Genomic DNA, 24388 nt, shown 5'->3' with positions numbered 1-24388 from the left:
GTCTCCTATCAGACCAGGACTGCCGAAAGTCACGTCGATGATAGACTCCGCACCGTTCCTACTGAAGGTACTTGTGTTGCCGACGTTGGCCAGATCTACGTTAAGCTTTGCCAGAGCTTCAAGCAGAATCCGACCCCTATGGTTCGTGCGACGACTTCCCAACTCTACCGCCCAAGCGTTAAAGTCGCCCACCACAACCACCGGCCTTAAACCAGTCAGCACAACTGATACTCGGTCTACCATCCGCGTAAACTGCTCGAAAGACCAACTCGGCGGAGCATAACAACTGCAGTAGAACACTCCACCCACTTTGGCAACCGCAAATCCCTCGTCTGCAGTTGACACAACCTCCTGAACCGGGAACCTGCTTGTCGTCCATATAGCCGCCGTCGCGGACCTATCCGAGACCCAGTTGCCGTTTCCGGCAGGGACGCGATATGGATCCGAGACTATGGCAATGTCCATTGCTGACTCAGAAACTGCTTGGTGTAACAGCTGCTGAGCCGTGCTGCAGTGGTTCAGGTTGAGTTGTGTCACTTGCACTATGAACGTGGCTTAGTCGCCGGCACACCGGCCGGGCACCATGGACCTCCCGTTACGTGCTTTGCGTCCCGTTTACCGGTACAGATCAGGCACTTGGGAGGCTCCGCGCAGTCCTTTGCTTTATGGCCAGCACTGCCACATCTCCTGCACAACTGGCTCCTATCTGGCCCCTTGCAGTTCCAGGCTTTATGTCCGTGCTCGAAACACCGGAAGCAAGCTTCCGACTGTTTGGACACGCTCAGTGGGCATACCGACCACACCACTTTTAGCCTAGCAGCTTTCAGGGCTTTGTTTCCGTCAGTCAGCGAAAGTCGTATGGTGGCTACCTGGGTCCCGGCCGGACCCTTGCGTAGGCGAATCGCCTCGGTTGCCACCACCACTCCACTTTGCTCTTTGAGAGCTTGTACGACCTCGCGCACTTCGGTGATCTCGTCCAGGTTCTTAAGCTGGAGAGTCACTTCTGGTGTGAGAGCACGTACCTGCACTCCGTCCCCGAGCACTCCTTCCGCTATGGACTTGTATGCGGAACTCTTCTTTGTGGCGTCCTTCTTTAACTCGAGGATCATATCGCCCGGGCGTGAGCGGCGGATGCTCCGTACGTCCGCGCCCAGATCCTTGAGTAGGGCGTCTCCTCTCATGGCCTTCAGAACCTCCGAGTATTTCGACCCGTCGGTTTTTAGGATAAGAGCGTCGCCCTTCTTCGCACGCTTTCTTGCCGGTTTAGGTGGAGCAGTTTTTTTACTGGAGCCTCCTCCGCCTTTTCTCTTGGCCCTAACCTCGGTTCACGGGCCACCTGTCTTGGAGCTTCCCGCTGGTTCATCGGTTAGCTCTGCCAACCCGCTAGCCTGAGGGCTTTTGCCGATCAGGCGTTTTTTCGGTCCGCCAGGGGTGCTATCCCCCGGGGACTGTCTCGGGCGCTTGGCGGATGCCTTACCGCTGCTGGTAGCGCTTTCCGCAGCCTCCTGGGCCGCGTTACGACACTCCGTCAACGGGCAAGCGTCCGTTTGTACTGCCTTCGACGCCTTCACGGTCACCTTCTTAGCCTCTCCTGCACGCGCCACGAGGTCGTTGTGCGTTTTGGTCGCTGCATTCAAGGTTCTCCGAAGCATGAGCAAGCTCTGCTTCAGGTCCTTGGAGAAATTGCCGCGACCTGACGTAAACTCGATTATTACATCGAGCTGCTGTGACGCTGTTACCACTTTAGGTACAGCGTCTCTATTTTTCTCCATCGCCCTGATAAGCGCTGGGCCGTCCATCGCTGTGTCCGGCGTGGTAGGCATACCGCTGCCTTTGCCACCCACACTAGCGCTCCTAGTTGCATCCTTCTCCACCCTTGGTGGAGAACGCTGGATGCCTCCTCTAGCGAACGGGTTTTCCACCGTATCCACACTTGTTGTATTTTTGATTTTGTTTTCCATAAGAATCCCACGAGTTGAGGGGAAAGAAAAGTCCGCCACATCAGAGCCCCTCATGATGCGGTAAGGGCGCTCTGGTACTCCACAGGCTCCGTTTGAGGCTGAGTATTTATAGAACCCCCCCCCCCCCCCCACCATTCATCCCTCGGCACGGGTCGCATGACACCTTGGATTAGGGGTTTATCCATTCATGTTTTTACTTTTAGCCATAGATAATAGCTATTACAACCATCCTCCTTTGGGGTCTTTGGACCCTCTGCGCAGGTTCTCGGTATTTTCAGGTTCATCGAACATGCTTCTACCGAGATCCGTCATTTGCAGGCGGAGAGTTTACACTCAGCCTTCGCATGAGTGTCCCCTTCTCTGTCCGCATACGACCCTAGTTTCCATCGGTTGTCCGATTTCCACTAAGGAGCGTATCCCGGATGGTACCACGAGGAGGTAGAGATAGGAGTTGCTAAATAAGATGCTGTGAAACTTCGTGGTAGTTCTGGAGCGCATTATTCAACCATTTACCATCCTGGTTGAGGTACTGTCGCGAGCGTTTGACGCCACCATGCCTAGGAAAAGCCGACCTAGGTATGTGAGGTCACCGGCTTACTGGTGGATAGATGAAATTGCTGAACTCCGCGGAGCGTGCTGTCATGCGAGAATTATGAAAAGAACTCGTTCGGACGAAGGCAGGGCTGAATGTGGAGGAACACTTGTTGCTGCACGCGCAGCGCTTAAGAGTGGGATAAAAGCTAGTAAACGAGCCTGCTTTGAAAGGTTATATGCTAGTGCCAATGCAAACCCGTGAGGTGGTGCCTAGACAGGGTCATAATGGATAAGACCAAGGGCGTGATGGTGCCCGCAGAGCGAACGCAAGAGATGCTGGAGCAGATCATTGAGGGCCTCTTTCCGCGCCACGAATCAAGGCCCTGGCCCCAGGCCGACGTTCCAGTATCTCAGACCAAAGCGTAAGATGGTTGGCCTCGATTACAAACGAGGAACTCATTGAGATCGATAAATTTGTAATTGGTGACGTGTACGAGCGTGATTTCAAAATTGTTGTAAAAAGTGTCTCATTGTAGACGTCTCTCCCCTAATAATAAGATAATCGCCTTCAACTTTCATTTCAAATCTTACCTCGTCGTCCGTTGTGCTATCGGTGTCTGATTCTGAAGTTGAATCCATTTCTGAATTTATTGAGTCTGAAGTCGATGAGAGTGAACTTGTCACATTACTCGTTGATAATGTGGTTGTGTAAGTGGCAGAAATGCTTTCCTAAAATATACTGAAAATTATTATGTGTAACAAATTTTTTATTTTCAATATAATCACCTGTGATGATCTTCTTAAACCGTATTGCAAATTTGTATTAAATAGATTATTAACTTCATGTTCGTTTTTAGTAGAATCTTCAATCAGGTTAAGCTGAACATTAGTGGTTTCAGTTAGAATAGTTTGCTTCAATTCTGTAGCACTGTGTTTAAAATCTGTGTCCTCAGGTAACATGTCAGCAATTTTCGGCTTCTGTCCAACAGATGAACCTGTTTGTTGATTGCCTATTTTTCGTTGAATTGTAATATCGTTTATTTTTGCTCGATTAACTGCAAACGGACTTGTAGCTAGTTCCTTTAAAACATTTTTGAATAATACCGCTGTTTGTTTGCAAATTCTTTCATTTTGTTCTGTATACTTCAGAATAGCAACTGTCGTGCGATAGAAAAGTTCTAATGCTTCAATGGAGAGGTACGATGGATTACTGTGGTTAACTTTAATAGGATATGTAGCGTTACAATCATATAAATTTTTGGCTGATTTAAGATAATGTGTCAAATAAACAACAGGTTGTTCTTTTCTTTTTTCCGTAATTTTACCGAGCATGTAATAATATAACCATTTTTCATCTTCATGGTTATTACTTTCTAGAGATTTATGAGTCGTTTTTCCTTCACCTCTTGTTATCTCATTAATAACCATGTTGAAACATTTATATGCGATATCTTCATACACTTTTTTTCTAATTTCCAGGAGCTCTAACCTGTAATGTAATAAGACGATAATAATCTAAACTTCGGAATATTCTATACAAAAGTCCTTTATGGCCGGACAGCCTCTAAGTCCGGACACTAATGATTTCTCAAAAACAAAGATAATCAATTGAATCTTGTAATGGCGAACACAGTAGTTTTGTGATAATTGTGTAATATTTTCAAAATTTTATGTGTGAAATAGTGCAGTTTTCTGCTGTAAAATTATTCTACTGTGTGACCGTAGTGATTTTACGTCAGGATAAGTTGAAGAACAATTGCATAAGCAACTTATTAAACGTTGTTGCGGTGATCGTCTGAGCAGAATATCGAATACGAGTTAAGTTAAGGTTGAGTTGTGTTACACACCAAATGAGGAGTTACGGGCTCCAGAACAAGACATGAGTCGACAACAACAACAGCTACGAGCAGTGTTGCCACATGTACAGATTTATCTGGAAAAGTACAGATTTTTTCGAATTTCTTGGTACAGATTCTGTACGGTACAGATTACAGATTTTTGCCAAAAAGTACAGATTTTTCTGAGTGTCAAAAACTCATACTTTTTTCTCAGTGCTGTTTCTTGAAATCAATAGAGAAACAATTCTTGGTATGAATGAAATTAATACAAAACGTATTTATATCTAAGTTTAGCAGAGATATGTGCAAACATCATCAAACAAATAAATGATTTGAGACTCGTGCATTTTTTAATGCTAATAAACCAAATTTTTCTATGCAATAAGGCTTATACAAATATGAAAAAAAGTTTATGTCTTGGTCTCAAAATATTGTTGAAGGGGGGAGGGGCAAGAAAAAAATAATAACATAAAACCTTCAATAACCAAACAAAAGAGAAGAAATTAGCGTTTATTTTTCCATATTGTTAAAAATTTTATACAAATATTTTGTACAGTACTTAAATTTTAGTTCAAGCCTTTCAAACTTCAAAATTTTTCGACCCAAGCACATAAAGTAAGCATCCTGTTAGAGATGAACCAGTTTGATAATAGTGGAGCCACAGGATCACCTGAGAGAGCCACAAACGTATAACTTGACCTTCATTTGAATTTTTTTTTAACTTCCGTGCCACTCGGTTAGTTACCTTGCTTTTTATAATCGAAATCCATGTCACTAGTTCAGAACTCGGTAACCACGACATAGTAGCGTAATCTAAACATAGTGTGAAAATGGCAGATTAGGTCCCTGCCACTTTATTACTTGGAACGCTTATGCTGTGCTAGTTCAGTGACACCCTGCATGCTGCTTGCATCCAATGAATGGTAAAAACGTCCCCAACCTCCAAAATTAGGGTAGTGACTTGGACATTACGGAGTAAAACGATCAATTTTGAGCCCAGAAAACCCGAAAAATTATGTTTCTATTTTCATCTTATCTAGTACCTTTGACAGAAAAAAATAATCCCGCTGCAATTCAATAATCGGAATATCTCCGTCAAAAGCGGTACCAAATTTCACAAATATATTGTTCAATTGATTGTTGCCTCCATCTAATTCGGTTATTTTAAAACAAGTTAAATTAAAATGGAATCAAGCCGACTTTCGACGTCGGGAACTTAAAGATTAAGCACAATAGTTGCCTGTGACTTGCAGCAGAATCAGAAAGCTTAGTTGGTGAAAGAAAGTTGATCGAGACTAACGAGATAATTACTATAACTTTGCACATATTGGATAATTTAGAGATGTAAACTCATTGAACTGTGAAAAAATCTGCTCGTCACTAAAAAATGCAACAGACTAATATGACACTTTTTTTTTTTCTTCCCCTTCACATTTCGAAAATTTTTAAAGGGGGGGGGTGACAAACTTTTTTTCAAATTTGTATAAGCCTAATTATTTTTAATGGTACAGATTTTGGTACAGATTTTTGGAAGAAAAGGTACAGATTAGAAAGCCTTAGAGAGTCACCATCTGAAACAAATAATCTAGCAACAATGCAGCTGCGTATGTCATTGTTGCCGCACACACAGATTATTCTGTGATCAACGGACATTTGAAATAAATAACTTTTATAAAATCTGGATATGTAAGTCCTTTCATGATAATTTTACCACAGTTAATGGTCGTACCGCAAATAGTTATGCTGCTGTTGTCTGTTATTGCTAATTATTTTGAGAACCAACGATTCAAATTAAAGATTTCGAGTGTCTCGATGCTACATATAATAATAACATACTCAAGGAACCTTCCTCTGAAGCTTTTATTTTGAATAATTCATAAAAAGCTGCTAAAAATTTAGAAAAATCTACTCAAAAAATGTTCTTGATTTGAGATGGCGTATCTCTATCTTTAACAGGCTCCCTAGTTATTACTCTTGTGGAGGCTCTCTAATCGGTATTTTGACAAGTCTCCTGTTCGATTGGACTTTTGACAACTGATTCTGTTCGATTGGAATTTTCGGTTCAAGATGGCGACTCTCTAAGGTTCTCTAGTACAGATGAAAAAGATTTTTGCCCCTTCCAGTACAGATGAATATGTGGCAACACTGGCTACGAGACGAACTAGCTTTCCAAATGGACGCAGCGGTTACACAATTTCGAGGCACAGATCCCCTATCTCGACACCGGATACCAAAGCAGCAGTATTCCTATCGACTGACGAATGCACCCTTAACGAGGGTATTTTGCCACGGTATTCTGAGGCCACCGAGAACCTTGAGGAACTGCAGTGTATTCTTTATTCCGCAGCTGTAGCCGTTGTGAGGACTTTGGGTATGAGTACTTATCCCCAAGACAATGGTGAAAGTCGTGCTCGTTCCAGTGAACAGAAGCCTGCTTGGATGCGATGATTACAATCAAGAATTGCATCTTTGCGGGTAAAAATCGGTCGACTAACACAGTATACAAGAGGAAATCGATCGAGAAGGTTGATTCGTCAAGTAATGGAATTTTTTAAAACCCGCAGAGCTCCAAACTCTCAGTGAACCATACGTCATGGAGATCCACGACATCCGTGTATAGCGGTTGAGTGCTCTTGCAAAGCGAATGCGATGTTATGTTGAATGCTCGAAGCGGAAAAAACAAAATCGAATGTTCAACACTAACGAAAGGGAGTTCTATTACCACATCAGAAAAGAGAAACCCGACTACAGCGAAGGACATCCGGAGATCAGCCAAGTTACACAATCCAGGGCCAATTTATGGGAGAACCCCGCTCGACACAACAATGATGGGGTGTGGTTGGTAGAAGAGGAGAAAAATAGTGATGGAATTGATAGCAAAGCAAAGCCATGGGTTTATACCGTCTTTAGACATTACCCTTCTTTATCGACAGACTTCGCAGCCGGCTGTTACAGTACAGGAAAATTACGGGGCCAGTGCAATAATCCTACTGACTCTAACTAGCAAGCACCGCCTAGCCGAGATTCGAACACACGACGACTGGCTTGTTAGACCAGCATCGTACCTCGAAGCTAGGCTGGGCGGTGATTGATAGCATGGCTGCTGTATTAATGACCGCCCAGGATATTCGTGAGGCTACACGGTATACTAGGAATTGGGCCGCACCTGGACAAGACTTTGTCTACAATTTCTGGTATAAAAAGTTCTCCACAATTTACGGACGGTTAGTGGAATGTTTCAATATGGTCTTGAGAGACCCCAGAACACTTCCAGAATGCATCACTATGGGGGTAGCCTATCTTCTACCAAAGGACCGAAACACGGCTGATCCAGCCAAATACAGACCAATAGCATGCTTGTCAAGTCTGTATAAAGTGCTGTCGTCGGTAATTAGTAGTACAGTGCAGGACCATTGCACATAGGAGTATTTAAGCCGAAAAGTTGACCAAAAGTATTGTTATTGTTAATCATTTTTAATAGAGTAAACTAGCGGTAATAAGTGAAAAATATTATCATTAGTTATATGAAGTAATTTATTATGGAATTATGTTTGTATCTACCTAGTAGTGTAGCACAATTTTTCTGCTATTGCTTTTACTGTAGTTGAAGAATGGAAACTTTTATAAAAATTATGTGAGTAAAGGGAGAGAGAGGTAAGATAGACAGAAGTGAGAGAGATGTGAGAGGGAGAGAAGTGTGTGTGAGAGAGAGGTGTGTGGAGAATGAGAGAGGGTGAGAGAGAAGAAAGAAAGAGTTAGAGAGAGACTGTGTGTGTGTGTGTGTGTGTGTGTGTTTGTGTGTGAAAGAGAGAGAGAGAGAGAGAGAGAGAGAGAGAGAGAGAGAGAGAGAGAGAGAGGGGTGATCTTAAACACTTTCCTTCGTTTTCCAACGCCGAGAGAAGCGGTCCATTATGGAATCCCTTCGATGGGCGACCCTCAAGAGTTATCACAGGAAAACCTGATCCAAATCCAGAATGTACTTATTTTTCTTACAAAACAGGCCTTTTAACTGATAATACGCTTATCGAATGAATTGCGTAATGAAGAGACTCAAAGCATGCGCAAATTTGATAGAAATAAAAGAAATTTGGCGAATTTTTCTTATAATACCTGAAATTTCTTGCTCAATTAGCTTATAGAGCATTCCTCTGCTGTCTCACAAGCACAATGGCATAAAATTTATCTTTCAAACGCTTGAAATTTTATGATAGTATAGTTTATCATAAGAAAAATGCTGCGAAATTGAATATTTCATCATATAATAAAAAGTTTTCATTTCATAAAATTGCAAACAGTTGCAAAAATTTCACTCACAACCCTCTTCCAGGGACTCTAAGCTATCAAATGGCATCAAAGATTGTGATGAGAAATGGTGAGAACATAAACAAATATCACTTGAAAGTAGCAACATATTTATGCTATTTTGCTATAATAAATTCTGCTCGCTTGCCATCATTATATTCATTGAAATCTAAAGTCTATATCAACAAATATTTGTAAAATCTTTGAGTTTAAAAAGCCTTTTTACAGCTGGTCGATAGGATACATATAGCCTTAAAAATGTGAAAGGCAACATCCTTACCTATATGAGCGAAAATATATGGCCCATTTTTACTCGAAGTTTGACAGCTCTATGCAAGATGTAAACAAGACAAATGGTTTCAAAATTAACTTTACATTGTGTGATAGGTATCTGGAAAGACAGCGAGGTTTAATTGGAGGGGATTGAACGAATTTTAATTTTACTCATTTTGGCCAGCTTTTTGGTCCAAATACTCCTCTGTGCATTATGATGCCAACGGAGTGAAGATAGAAAAACAGAAAGGCTGCCGAAAAACCACACAAGGCTGCAAAGACCAAGTCATCATCGATGCAGTTATTGTTCGTCAGGCAAGCCAAAGCAAACGAATCCTTGGTATGGCGAACATCGACTATAAAAAAGCATACGACTCCGTACCACACTAGTACAGATCTTCCAAGGTGACACCTTTAGTCCTCTATGGTTCTGCCTTGCGAGGAACCTCCTTAGCAGAACACTCAACCGAGCCAGCTATGGCTACAAGTTGAAGAGCGGGACAACAAGAACAAAAATTTTCCAGGCAACATTCTCGGCCAAAATAGCGAAGTACCATAACTTGGTCGAGGAGCTAAAGCAGATGTGGCACTTTGGGGACCTACGTATAGTTCCGGTGGTCATCGCAGCCACCGGAGTAGTACCCTGTAGTCTACAACGTTCCCTAGAAGATCTGGAATTGCAAAGAAATTTGAACAATATCCAAAAAGCGGTAGTTCTTGGAACCTGTGATACAACGAGGAGGTTCCTGAATCACCGCAATTAAACACAACTAGAGCAGACATAACAAAAAACTACAAGGTATACAGCCCGAAGGGTTGTACGTCAGGGTGACGTAGGACTATATCAGATCATTAGACAAACATTAAAATCGGTCCAGCAATCTCCGAGAAAAGTGAGTGAGATTGAAAGGGTTACATACACACACACACACACACACACACACACACACACACACACACACACACAAACACACACACACACACACACGCGCACACACACATATACACACACATACACACACATACACACACACATACACACACACATACACACACATACACACACACATACATACACGCACACACAAAAAATGCTCAGTTTTCAAAACTGAGTCGAATGGTATATGACATTCGGCCCGCAGGACCTTCTTTCCATTTCCGGTTTTCGAAGTGATTTCTATACCTTTATACTACCTATATATTTATATAGTAGATAGGCAAAAAAAGGCATATCGAAATTCAAAATTGCTCCGATTTTATTCAAATTTTGTGTACTTATTCCTTTGCAGTAAACCGTATTAGAACCGTATTTTTATTTGGCACTTAGGGTTCTCTTTTCTGAGTCAGTGTGGTCCCAAAAGTTACCATTTTTTCCACCTTTCTTTCTTTAAAAATTGATAACTTTTGATCTATTAGACCGATTTGAATGATGTTAATACCAAATGGAAAGTATTTTGATGAACTTTTCAAAAAAATATTGGACTGAAGCCCAGTTTTTTTTTGACGTAGGACTACGTCTTACGGCAAGTTTTGGGTGTCATCGAAAAAAATCAAAAATGCGAGCGTCACGAAAAATGAAAGGTTTTGAGCGCTAATAGCTCAGCGGTTTTCCGATCGATTTTCAATATTCTTATACCAATCGATTGGCAAATCTTCTAAGAATTGACCCAAATGAAGAAAAGTATGAATTCTTGATGTTGAACTATTGAAAAATTGAAAATAATGAACCTATGTTTTACCAGAATTCTCGCTTCGTGATTGGTTGGAAGATTCTTTGCGATGATCTAAACCTATAACAATTTGATATCTGTGCTTGGGAAGTAAGCCAAAACAAGTGACAAAGTTTCCTCATTTCAACAAGATTTCTTACCACCGCGGTTAAACCTAGACCATTTTGATGTCCTTGCTTGGGAAGTACGCCAGAAAGAGTGAAAAAGCCCCCTCGTGCCAACAGATTTCTTACGAACGCAATTAAACCTAGTTCAATTTGATGTCTGTGTTAGGGAAGTCAGAACAAATGACACAAGTTTGTTGTCCCAACAGATCGCAAATTCTTTACTGCAAGACGATTAAAACTCGGCGAACTTGATATCTGTGTTGGAAAAATGTGCTACAGCTGTAGTGTTCGGTTATAATCACATCCCTGGCACGAACGTCATTCTCATACATTTTTCTTGAAGCCGTTTGAGCCAGGCTTGCTGGCTCGATTTTGACAGCATCTGTAAGAATTACGCAATCATAGGGTTTTATGGTTCAGAAAATATGTTGAATGCAGGATGTAGATAATGAACGATGTTCGTTTTTTGTGCTATCGGCAACATAAGATAGGAAAAATTCTGACTTTTTATAGTCTAATTTTTTACGATAAACAAAAAAAGGGAAACAACACGCTGCTTTCGTCATACTGCGCAGCATTAAATACAAACGTTGTCTCGTTTAAATTTTGTTTCAAAATTTGATGTCTACCTCTATTACCACCACTATCGGAGGCGGCTTCAGCTGACAACTGTCGTGACAGGGATGTGGTTATAATACGACTCTGTATGAATACGCATGCTTGCCGTTTCATTACAAGTGTAGTGGAAAGATGTGCTGTTGATAAAATAGGATTGAATTGGTAAAATCGCTTCAACGTGGGAAACCATGGATAATAAAAACAATCTTTAATTTCAGTAAGGTAGCAGGAAAGCAATAGTTTGTGTTCTTGATTTTGTTAAATTGTTTTCAAATGCACAATCTTTTGAGAATTGAACGTATGTAATGTTACTACTTTGATAAATGTTATATACAACGTATGTAGCATGTATATATGTTGCATATAGCATGTATACATGAAGAATCGAATGATATTGATTACAAGCATGAATACATGCCACTATGACTACAAAGAGACTTACGTAGTCCTGCGTCACCTACATATGCGGTCGTGTCTTGTACACAACTCCTTTGATTTTTTGATTTGGTTTCGTAGAAGATAATGATTTGCTATAGTGAATGATACCGGGACGGATAAAGTTGCGTTCGGAACGCTGAAATGCTTTAGGTGTTTGAGGGGACGTGCCCGACCAGAGTTTCGTTATTTACCGCAATTACCGATGTTGATCCCGGTAGTCTGTGTAGTTCGTAGTTAGCCGTAGTGGGACACTGAGTGGCGCCGCTGGCACGTTCGGCTGTAGTTCATCTCAGGTGAAGGTGTTGAAGGTTTACGCCTAACGTCATGCATACCCAAAGAGATTGAGTAATGGTAAACAGAGGAATTTGTATCAGGGTGCTGGATAGTTATGCATTGAGCTATAAAATTGATTGTCAATTACTGTCGGATTTAGGGTTGCGAACTTGAATCATGAGTATTATCTTTTGTTTTGTTGAGTGATAGAACTCAACGAACCCTCAGATAGGGGGAACCAGAAAAGTTATCGAAAACTTAGTGTCGGGAGTTGCAAGAAGGCTCTATGAACGTTGGTTTTCGAAGCATGTAGGATCATGCCCATTCATTGCCGCGAGGTTCATGAAGATACAAAATATGATACACACTAGAACGGATACGTGTACCCTATAAAAGATTTATCATTCAGTGTTTTCTATTTTGGAATGCCTCATGACAAAACGGAAAGCAGCATGAGAATGAGCCAACTTCAATACGATTAACAAAAATGGTTGAAGTGTTGCATCAATACTTATATAATGTAGGCAATCTATATTCGGTTTGGAACAATATCTCATATTGAACTATTTATTTTACGCAAGGAGAGGATGTGGTATTGTGACATTTATACTATATTGAGGGGTTTGCCCGAACTGTGTAATAAGATGTTTACACTAGATTGGTAGAGTCGCGAGTAGCGTGTATCGATGGATAGTGAGGGATGTCAAGGTAAGCGGCCCGTGTAGTCAGTCAGTGTAAGCACCTCAGGAGTCCGGACCGGCAACATGGGATATCACACGGATCATCCTCGGAGCAGCAGCATAGCTAATTGGACCGTCGAATCCCATCCCACAACTGGGATATTTCATCGCTCAAGGAAAGTGACCATCGTCAGCTTTAATTGTCGTCATCGTCGTCGCTGCGATTAACCTACAAATTGGCACATTGTCATCACGTGGGGAAACTATTGGAAAGCTCTTGGTCCGTTGGAAACGGATTATATTTGTAGCGGCAGCGTTGGAGCAATCGATCGTTATTCGACAAGTTCGAATTTCGCTATTCAGCCAGGATCTGGATCGCTCCAAATCGCCAGGGCTAACCGTGCCTACACGATTAGTAACAGGAGGTTGGATTTGCTCCTTCAATAGTGGTGAGGTAGAGAGGGACGTATACGCTGTGGTCCCTGTACAGTCACTAGCTAATATTCGACTACCCGAAATAACACTACGAGAGTATTCGGGAAAGCTTGATGATTGGGTTTCATTTAGAGACCTTTTTGTGTCACTTATATATAACAATCAGCAACTTAGTGCGGTACAAAAGATGCACTATTTGCATGCATCTCTATCGGGCGATGCAGCTCGTGTTATTTCGTCCCTGGAACTGTCGGCCAACAACTACACAGTTGTTTGGAATCTTTTGCGAGAGCGATACGAAAATAAAACTTTTTTGATAAAACGACATATGACGGGTTTACTGAAAACTGCATCTTTACGAAAAGAATCTTCGGCCGGTTTATAGGAACTGGCGGATGTGTTCGATCACCATGTTCAGTTGCTAGATAAGTTAGAAAATCCTGAAGACCACTGCAGTTGCTTTCTCGTTGAAACGCTGAGTAATTGTTTGGATCCCGTTTCTTTGCGAGAGAAAATCAAAGTTCGATAAACCCACATATAAACAACTGCTCGAATTCGTACACAAAAGATCACGTATCGTTCAAACTCTAGTGCTCTCCCAAACATGCAATACCCAATCAGATTCTAAAGCTTTTAAACGTCGCCTCACCACAGCGCACGTTGCGTCTGACAACATTCCGAAATACCCCTATTGTAAACTTGCACATTTACTATTTCAATGCGAGCAGTTTCGCAAGCTTGCTCCGAAACAACGGTTCGAGTTCGTTAAGAGAAACGGGTTATGTATTAATTGCCTAAAACGCACTCATCTTGCGAAGAATTGCTCCAGTAGTGGTTGTAAGACCTGTATGAGGAAACATCATTCATTGTTGCGTTTGCCGTCCATAGCTGCTGCGAATTCTGTAAATGGTAGCGATCAAACTAAACCAACCACAACTGGTCAACAAGCTGAAGCATCCTGCCTGCAAGTTAATTACCCGCCGATCCTCAATGCCCTTCCGGTTGGGCAACCCGTGTCGTTTACAAGTACCATCCGTCGGTACGTCGTCCTCGAAAATATCAAACGCGCGTTCGCTTTCGATCGGTGTCAATCCTTCCCCGTCGCCCGTGGTTCAATCGTTCGGTACCGATACTAATCCATCTCCATCCCCTTCCTGTCAAAGTGCAGAAGTGAGTTCAAAAACATATGGCAGTATGGTGTTATTGTCTACGGAAGTCGACAAAGTTCGCAAGAGCACTACTAGATAGTGGCTGCCAGCCAAGTTTTATTTCAGAAGCACTCTGCCAAAAGCTTCGGTTGAAGCGCATAAAGCTAAACTCGCCCGTGAGTGGGATAGGGCAATCTATCGTGACCGTACACCATGGTGTGACACTCCCCGAGTAAATGATTATAACAAACGTATAACAGAAAAGTATCTCAATTAGATCTCAGTTTTGATCTGATTGGCAACCCTGAACGTAATTAATATCAGCTCTGAATATTTTACGAAATAATCGCGAAAATCAAATTAAAAGTCGCGAGTGAAGTAAATTTAGAGGAAATGAGTGTATCCGATCGCGTAAATTGTGTTAGCGGGTGGGAAATGCCATAAAATTCGTGAATCTGGGTTGTTAAAACTATATGTGATATGTGATATGAAGTAACAATAGAGCAAACAATGGGACTGGCGGGAGTATTTTTACCCGCTGTTTCTAAAGCCCAGTTTGCCGGAGAGGGGGATAAATTGTGTAGTGATAAAGCTGTTAACTATTATAAGTAACATAGATATCATAAAAAGTTAGAAGTAATCAAAATTATTTGTGTAATAAGCGAATAACAAAATTAAATATTCTCGGATACTCAGTGAAAAGGCCTTATGATTTATATTGCCATCCCTTTCGTGGCATTATGTGCAATACGAAATCGGAATGGCAGAAGTGATGTGAAAGTTATAAAAATGGAAAAAAAGCAGGAAACGAAGTTGCCGACCATTATTATCAACGGCCCTAAGTACTGCTAATGTGCCTAAATAACAACAGAAAACGAAGCCTTATAGTGATTAAAAATTAATGTAGTAGTTGCGAAAGGGAAATAAGTATATGTTCTGGAGTTTAAGGTTTTTATTTTATATAACATGTTATTAATATAAGTGAGAATTCCGATAACCTGGCAACCACCACAAGGCAAAAGGCCTTTAAATAACTAGTGCTATCTCATTGCGTGTATATGGTCATCATGCGATGTTTTCTGTAACACTATCAAAAGAATGATCAGCAGGCAAGATAGTTGGTAAATCATGATTGTCAACTGCTTTACGCGATGCTTGCATACATATTCATCTCCTTAATTGCTAGAGATGGAATACAAATGCGTGAAAAAAAGCTTGTGAGGATTCTACTCGGTGCTTTCGTGGTGATAAATACCGTGATCAACAATCACCACTTTCAATGTGTAGGTCGGCATAAGAACGTATGTACCAACAAATGAGCAATACGGATGCATTGCTTACCACAGGGCACAACGGATTTTCTTGTCAGTTGAATCTACCGCTGTTAGTGCATCTACGGGGAAGCTATATGCTTTATGGATGCATTAGTATACAGTACGGTGTAGAGCAGATTTTGTTGCTATGGTGGTCTATTGCTAGTGCAACCATTCGAATCATTCAAAAACAACATAAAACAATTTCAATTATAATCTAAGCATTGTTTACGCGTAAAAAAAAAGATTATCTATATATATTTATTTATTTAGTTATCAATTCATATACTTGAATTTTTTCCTATATTTTTGTTTTAGTATATTATTTATTTATTTTTCTTTATTCGTCCATTTACTAATATTGTTTGTTTGTTTGTTTTATCGTGTTTTCAAAAAGTTTCTACGATGGAAAATATTAAATCGCGAATTCGATTTTGCACACGATTTTAAACTTGGGAGTGCTCCAATTAGGAAAATAATCCCAAAAAAAAATAAAACTGAAAAGATGGAAATTGACCATAACTCGGAGGCTATCCATGTTGAAAAGACCCGCAAAACTGGTGACGACAAAATGGTTAGAAGTAACCAAAATGTCCCAGGACCGAGCGGTGTCCGTAACATGATAAGGACTCCAAAAAACACTTGTGAGGCCAACAGTGATAAAAGGACCCGTGAAAGAACTGGAGACGATATAGTGGATGGCAACACCACTACCAAAAATGTCCCAGGAGCAAACGGCGGCCAAAATACTGGACGGACTCTAGTTACACATGATTATAGAACAATCGATATCGAAACAGGCTATAATGGCTGCAGAGTATTTATTGGGGAACGAACTGAAGAACCCAAAAAAATACCAAATCAGCACATTCCATAGTCACAACAATATCAAATTCATCCAGATAAATCTCCATCATGCAAAGGGTGCAAGTGCAGTACTTTGCAGGAGATTTATCCAAAGTAAACTGGATATCGCTTTTATCCAGGAGCCGTGGACTAATAAAGCAAAAATATTAGGAATAGATACTAAAAACTGTAAGTTAATATATGATGAAACACAGCAATCTCCTCCTCCTCCTCGCACGTGGAAAAACAGTAATTTATGTAGCATCTGCATATTTTCCTGGAGACATTGATGATGTGCCGCCCCCGGAAATTTCAGCATTCGTGTCATTTTGAAGGTCTAAGAACAAAGCCTTCATTATAGGATGCGATGCGAATGCGCACCATACAATATGGAACAGTAACGATATTAACAAAAGAGGTGACTGTCTGCTAGAATATTTAAATGATAATAATATAAACATTTGCAATAACGGTACTAGGGATGGGAAAACTATCATTAACTACTGATAGTTATCAGTAAGCAATAATATTACTAAGTATCAGTAAGGTTTCGCTATTATTGATATTTACTGATATAGTTGCCTCCCAGTTGGCCTCGAGGTGTGACGCTGGCCTAATAAGCCAGTCGTCGTATGTTCGAATCTTGACTGGGAAAGGCTGTTAGAGTCAATAGGATCGTAGCAACTGGGCCTGCAATTGTCCTGTACTCTAACAGCTGGCTGCAAAGTCTGTCGTTTAAAAACAGAAGGGCAAGTTTCGATAACGGAATGTAGCACCTGGGCTTTACTTTTACTGATATAGTTACGTTGTTTCGTTAGAAAAATTTGTTAGATTAAACTTATTGGTCGGTAGTTGCGTACGATAAACGTAGATGACACAATATATCGTAGTCAACGTCAGTAGCCTAAAGCCGGGGTAGCTCGTGCTGATTCAGGCAGTCGTCTCCATTTAACTCGAACTTTGACCACACGTCTCCAATTTTCCAGTTGTTTCAAAAGTCACAAATCACTTTCGACGTGATCGTGCCATCTTGCACGTTGAACCCCCTGTTCCTGGTACCAGTGAGGTTGTTGAAGATATCTGTTTCCGTCGCATTATCTATCGTCCGGCATTCGACGTGTCTGGCCCTCCGTAGCCTACTGACTTTCGCGAAATGTACGATGGGATTCGCTCCTAACAATGCCTGTAGCTCGTGAGTCATACGTCTCCACCACTTTTCACTTTCAGTTTGTACTCCACCAAATATCCACAGTACCTTTCGGACAAGGTAAGGGAGCGTATATCCTCCGTGAGCGACCTTTCGAGTTCATAAAGAACTACTGCCCTAATAAAAGATTTGTGCATTATCAGCTTCGTACGGTAGCGTATGCTTCTTGATCGTAGCGTATAGCGAAGGGCAAAGTAGGCGCGATTTCCCGCTTGAAGCGCCGCTGGATTTCCTTACTAATGTTGTCCGCGGTCACCAGCAATCCAATATACACGAATTCATCTTCCACTTCTAGTTCGTCGCCGTCAAGGGTTACCATCCGTGAGAGGCTTGCGTTTAGTCCCTTGGAGCCACTTCCTTTCATGATTGTGATCTATGAAGTATTTATTATTAATCTAATCTTCCCAGACTACTGCTTTCAACCTGGCGTAGGTTGCCTCCACCATCGCAAGGTTTCTAGTTATGATATCAGTCATCTTGTCACCTTGTCAACTCTCGCCGCGTCTCGAAGGGTGTGTCCCCGAGATGCACACGAAACACACCACTCGATCCAATAGCTCTGATCAGTAGCGTCAGTTTATCTGGGAAACCGTGTTCATCCAATAAGTGCAATTCCTGGTCTTGATCGACTGGTTCGTGTGATGCGTAGTATCTGGGAAAAATCAATGATAGATAATATATGGAATAACAATTTAACAGCTCGCCAATCAAAGCGATTTATATCACCTGACAAAGCAGTAACTCAGAGACTTCTTAGTCTATCCAAAAAAGACTTACGTACTTTCTGTGGCCTAATAACGGGCCACTGCTCTAGTAAGTATCACTTGAAACAGCTAGGCAAACTGGAAGATGACTCTTGTCGCTTTTGTAACCTAGAAAGCGAGAATGCGGAACATCTGCTTTGTAACTGCGTGGCACTTTATCATAGGAGGAGCAAATTCTTTTATGAAGGTTTAAGGGGGCATAGTACTTTTAACACCATATTTTTTGCCTAATTTCAAATATTTTATTCTCGATAACGCGAAAAGCGAATCGATTCGGGTTTTTTGCATTTCAAACATTGCACTTTATACTAATATTTACAATTTTGTTTGCATATGTGAACCTCTTCCCCTCTCCCCTACGGTTCCTTGAACATGATCGTTCGAAAAAAACATGATTTGCGGTACCATGGATTGGCGCTGGGGGTCTTATCCGAATTGAAAAATTCCAAAACGACATGAAAGTATATTAAATTATCTCGTGTTTGACCCATCCTTTTTTTAAAATTCGAACGCATAACAAAATGGCGGACATTCAAACATAAAAGTAAGGCTTTTAATCGAAAAAATTGACTTTAAACATTTCTAAAAAATACAAAAATAGTAATATCAAAAAAAGGATGGGCCAAACACTAGATAATTTTGTTGGCTTTAAAACAAAAAAAGAATCATGAGAATTGCTTGAGCCGTTCTTGAGATATTTATGGTACCGACTTTCAAAACCTGGTTTCGAGAAAAACGACGTTGAACTTTTTATTCGCCGTGTAATCGCTCCAGACATGCGCGGTACAAATAGCTGTAACTTTGTCAATTTTTGGAATTCATTGAAATGACTTGAAACACAGATGGTCAAAATGTTAATCTTTCGAAATAATCAATAAAAAAAATTTCGATTTTTTTAAGTTGAAAAAGTACTATGCCCCCTTAATACCACCCTCTGTTGTGTGGAGAAGTTCGCCCAATAAGGCAATAAACTTTATTCGTTATTCAATACCTAATTGGGACAATGCCATTAGTCAACAAGTGGAAATCACTCATACTAATGGTGATAGGACACCGTGACGTGGCTACAGTAAATAGGGGCCCGCCACAATAGATCAAATAACTGGTCGCAGTGGAGAACGTACCCAAAAAAAAAAAAAAATCTCAATTAGATAGAAATAACAGAATTTGTTATATTTTTGATCAGACCAAATAATGAGGCTAACAGAATTATTACAAGTTTTGTTCTTATATCAAAATTTGTTATTATTTTGTTACAGAGCAATTTCAGCTTGCAAACTGTTTGTCTCGACTATTTTTGATTGCAATGAAGTTTTGCTAATACATTACAATCACGCACCGAATCATTTTACATGAAATATATTTTTTCGTCAAGAGTAACTTTTAAAAAGAGTGTTTAGAAATGATATTATTTTTTTTAAATTCTATCTCGAAAACTATTTATTTTATGAAAATGACGTCAAAGGAAAAGTTGGAGTAAATTCAGTGTATTTTCAGTAAACGATTACACTGAAAGAAAAAGCTTTGCAAATAAGTAATAAAAATCATAAATTGTGAATTATCTCAAAACATGTCTTTTTTGAAGATTTTTTAAAGCGCAAATAATGCTCTAGAATCTGGTAAAGAGCTCTTTCGGAATTTTTATCATCTTTGAAAATTAACAAGTTTTGTAAAACTAAAATAAAATCAAATTCTACGCATAACATTGAACAAATTATGTCATAACTTTTTTCTTAGGTCGTTCACAAATTATTGCAAATTTAAAAGCTAAAATCAAGTATTAGGGTACGCGAAGTGTTCGAGATGTAATCGACCTTCACGGATTTGAACCAAATTTTGTCAGATTGTTTGTTTTAGATCAGAATGTAAAAATCCTAAGTTTGGTGCTGGTTGGTCCTCCCCAGGATTAACCCCACGACGAATAACAGCTAGCAACATGTCGCATTCTACATGTTGCTAAAAAATTGTCTAATCTAAATGCACCTTAAAAAACATACTCGATGCAGTAACACGCCGCTCCTGTCAAGTCACGCTTGGGGAACCTCATGCAGTTTATTATTAGAAATTAAAGAACGTATTGACCGAAGTCTTTGTTTAAATAACCTAAAGATATTTATTTTTGAAGTTATTTTTGAATGTCATTGTATAATTTCATATATAAGAGAACCAGTTTGTTTAGTTAATGGCATGTGGTTGGAGAATGTCTCGTTTACTCACACTTATATTTTATTGCTTGAAACTGAACATAACTGAGCAAAACAACATATAAAATATGGATGGACGATAAAATAAAATTTTATTTTTTATAATCTCGGTATATGTATGTTTACAAAGTTCAAAAGCAGTAAAAATTTTCTCCAAACCTTTACCGACAAAACAAAAAAATTGTCTAAATAAGTCGCATAATTACTAAGAAATAGTTTCTTCTACACATCATTTATTTATTTATTTACTTTATAATGGGGCTTTCAACCGTACATATCATTTAAATAATTAAGTTCATGGTTGTTTTTAAACTTTTCTGTGGTTGAATTCTGCTAAAATGAGCAGAAAAGTCTACAGACTCGAAAACTGAAACATAGGAATCATTTCAAAAAGTGTTGATAGCATTATTTTCTTATATGGTCGGTGTTAAATCACACCTGACCAAGTCGCAAAATTTAAAAAAATAAGTTAATGACAGCAAACGATTGAGAATTTCCTAAGCTACATTTTACTCTAATCAGATTACATAAATGTTGCAAACAGTCAAAGATATGAAATGATTTCGAATGATTGATAGCTGTAAACTACACAGCAGCAGCAAACTTTGAACGCGTTTTTCCCGAAATCAGAGTTTGTCAGTTGGTTGGTCTGACTTAACATCGATCATATATGGACGTTTTTAAGTCAAACCGAACCAAGTGACAAAACTCTTCGAGAAAAACGAGTTCCAAGTTTATTGATCTGTATGGTAATGGTACCTATTAATCGTTCGAAATCATCTGACAACTGTGGTTGTGTGCAACATTTATGTATGTAGTCTGATTAAAGTAAAATGTAGCTTAGAAAATCGTTGAACGCTAGCTGTCATGAACTCATTTTTTTGAATTTGCGACTTGATCCAGTCTGATTTAACACCGACTATATTTGATGGCAATTCGTGCAACATTCTTAAAGTGGCGCAACACTGATAAAACGGATTCGATTTCTTCGTCTTCTTGATATCGGCTTTGGAGTGAACGCTTATAATCTATTTATAGACACTGTTTAAAACTGAAATATGTAAAACTATAAATACGTCAATCTAAAATCTTAAACTCCCAGGTACTTAGTTTATCTAACTAAACTTAGCTTATAATCAATCTAAAAATACTTATATTTAAACCTTACCTACACTTAAACTAAATTGAACCAACTAAAACAATAATGATATAGATAATAGAGAAATAGGCTTAAGTTAACATGGACATCCCTGACACGAAATAGATCTAAAAGGTTTATCTCGTCACTGATAAGAGCGTGAGAATGATTACACACTCTCGCTGCACGATCGTTCGATCCGAAGATCGAGCACTGATAGGCATAAGGCCACCACCGATAAATTTGTATAAAGGAGTTACGTAATAAAGCCCAAACAAGGTGGATCGCGCGTTTATCTTCAAAGTCCGAATTATATAAGTTTTGGAACTTAACTGCTGTTAAACCAAAAGTTGAGGTTTCGGTAAAACCTACCATAAGTGAGGCAGAGTTAAGCCTGTTTTCCGCAAAGTGAGTGCAATAGTGTTTCTCGTGATTTTATTCACTACAGTACGTGGATTTCGGATTAAGCCACGGGGAAGGTGGCATTCTGATTCACCGCAGCCCGGTATTCTACCGCATCGGCAATTTCTGGGCCGTGTCGTTAGACACGGAAGAAAATCCTTCGGATCTCAGGCAGCTATCTGGTAAGCCCCAACAGACACCTTGAAGCAAAAACTGATAACCCCGAAGGAGCTATCGGCCAAATCATATAAGCATTTAACCTTGCTTCATTCAAGAGTAGTTCTTGCACAGAGGTTAAGACTGTTGCATTCTGTGTGATGTGTCGTGAGTTCAATCCCGGTCGAGGCCGGAGCGATTTTTGAAAATGTATGAAAGTTTTTTTCTGTGCTATTTGTGAATGTACCTGATAAATAGTTGTACTATTTTTGGCAATTTAGCCGAAATAAATGGTCGATATAGCAGATAAAGGCAAAGAAGTTTTTGTTACATTTTAACAAAATTATAACAAAACCTGTTACAAATATCATAACAAATTTTGATATAATTTTGTTCAAAACATAACAAATTTTGTTACATTTTTGCTACTGCTGCTAAGAAGTTCTGATAGAATTTTTGATATTTTAACTACTTACGAGACCAAAATTATAGCAAATCATGTTAGATATACCGTCATAACATAATATCATGATTTGTTATAATTTTGTTATGTTTGTCTGATCGGGTCGCTCTCGGTATTCGCAGAACAGACATACAGCTTAGACTGTCTCGTTCTACCAAAACTTACTGTCTCGCTGCCTAGTCATCACATTGACATCACACGCTAGAGGATCCCACGCAACCTGCCTCTCGCTGATCCACAATATAATATTAGCCGTGGAGTGGATGTGATTATTGGAGCTGAACTCTTTTTTAGCCTTTTAGAGAATCAGCAAATAACTCTCGCACCAGGGTATCCGCGCTTACAGAAGACCGTCTTGGGCTATATAATATGTGGAAAGGTTCCACAACCAGCGCCCGAAGAATCCGTGATCCAAAGCAGTCATTTCTGCACAGGCGAACAACTTGACGCATAGCTTGAACGCTTTTGGAAAATAGACAATCTGGATGATGAAAGGACGTACAATGTTGATGAGCAATTTTGTGAAGACCACTTTAGGCAGACAACATTTCGTGATTCAGACGGAAGGTATGCGATTCGCTTACCGATGATGCGGAGCTGGTTTCAATGTTGGGACACTCTTATACTCCTGCATTTCGTCGCTTTTTGTCAATGGAAAAGAAGTTCGTTGCAAATGAACATCTTCGTCGAGAACACCATAATTTCATGGATGAATACGAGAAATTGGGTCATATGGAAGTGATGTCGCGCGCGTCGTGGAGCCCACAGTTTTACCTACCCCACCATGCCATCCACCGTCCAGAAAGTTCAACGTCAAAAATCCGCGTCGTATTTGACGGATCCTGTCGCTGTCCGACGCAGCTGTTGCTTAACGACGTTCTTTACGTTGGTCCAACGGTTTAACCAACGCTATATACTACTGTCGTTAATTTTCGATTACCATGTGTTGCAGTAACAGCGGATGCAGAGAAAATGTTTTGCCAGATTTGGGTGCATTCTAAGGATCGTCGATTCTAGCAGATCTTGTGGAGGAGCCACCCATCCGAGCCAATCCGCGCATACCAGCTGAACACTGTAACACTGTACGGGCTTGCCAGCTCGCCCTTTCACGCAACTCGTGTTTTGAATCAGTTGACCATTTATTGTTATTTATTGTTGTTCACAGTCTTCAATTCTGTACAGACTGGTATTACTATGTACTATCAACTTAAATTAACAATTACCTTTCTAAACCTATTTTTACTGATATTGAAGTCAAATACATGAGATACTTCGTTAAAAAGCCTACAACAAGCGTGCAACGGGTTATACTGACCATACAATGTTTGGTGCGTTGGAGTCCAAAGCAACGTATAATTTCGCAAATTCCGACGAGGTGCATGAATGTTTAGCTGCTCCAGGAGGTAACTGCAATCCACTGTCCCTTTTAGTAGGTCGAATATAAACAGTCTGCGCGATACCACTCTTTTTTCAGCTAGCGCACTAAGTCTTATTAACTGACAGCGATTTTCATAAGACGGCAGCCGTATCGGGTTCTGCCATGGCAAGCGGCGCAGTG

The 24388-nt window shown here is 40.2% G+C and overlaps 1 protein-coding gene across 1 annotated transcript in view; it reads right to left on the bottom strand.

Annotated features, from left to right (window-relative positions):
* The window catches only part of LOC128743672 (calcineurin-binding protein cabin-1-like), an 858845-nt gene that overhangs the window by 303711 nt on the left and 530746 nt on the right, over positions 1-24388 (bottom strand). The window contains exons 16-17 of the mRNA XM_053840294.1: positions 3282-3984; positions 3087-3224 (exon numbers count right to left, since the gene is read on the bottom strand). Of these exons, the coding sequence (XP_053696269.1) occupies positions 3087-3224; positions 3282-3984 (841 nt within the window). The remainder of the gene's footprint in view (positions 1-3086; positions 3225-3281; positions 3985-24388) is intronic.

Source organism: Sabethes cyaneus, chromosome 3, assembly GCF_943734655.1.
Source record: "Sabethes cyaneus chromosome 3, idSabCyanKW18_F2, whole genome shotgun sequence".
Lineage (NCBI taxonomy): Eukaryota > Metazoa > Arthropoda > Insecta > Diptera > Culicidae > Sabethes > Sabethes cyaneus.
The sequence above is the reverse complement of the archived record's forward strand: the minus strand, read 5'-3'. Positions and strand labels throughout refer to the sequence as shown.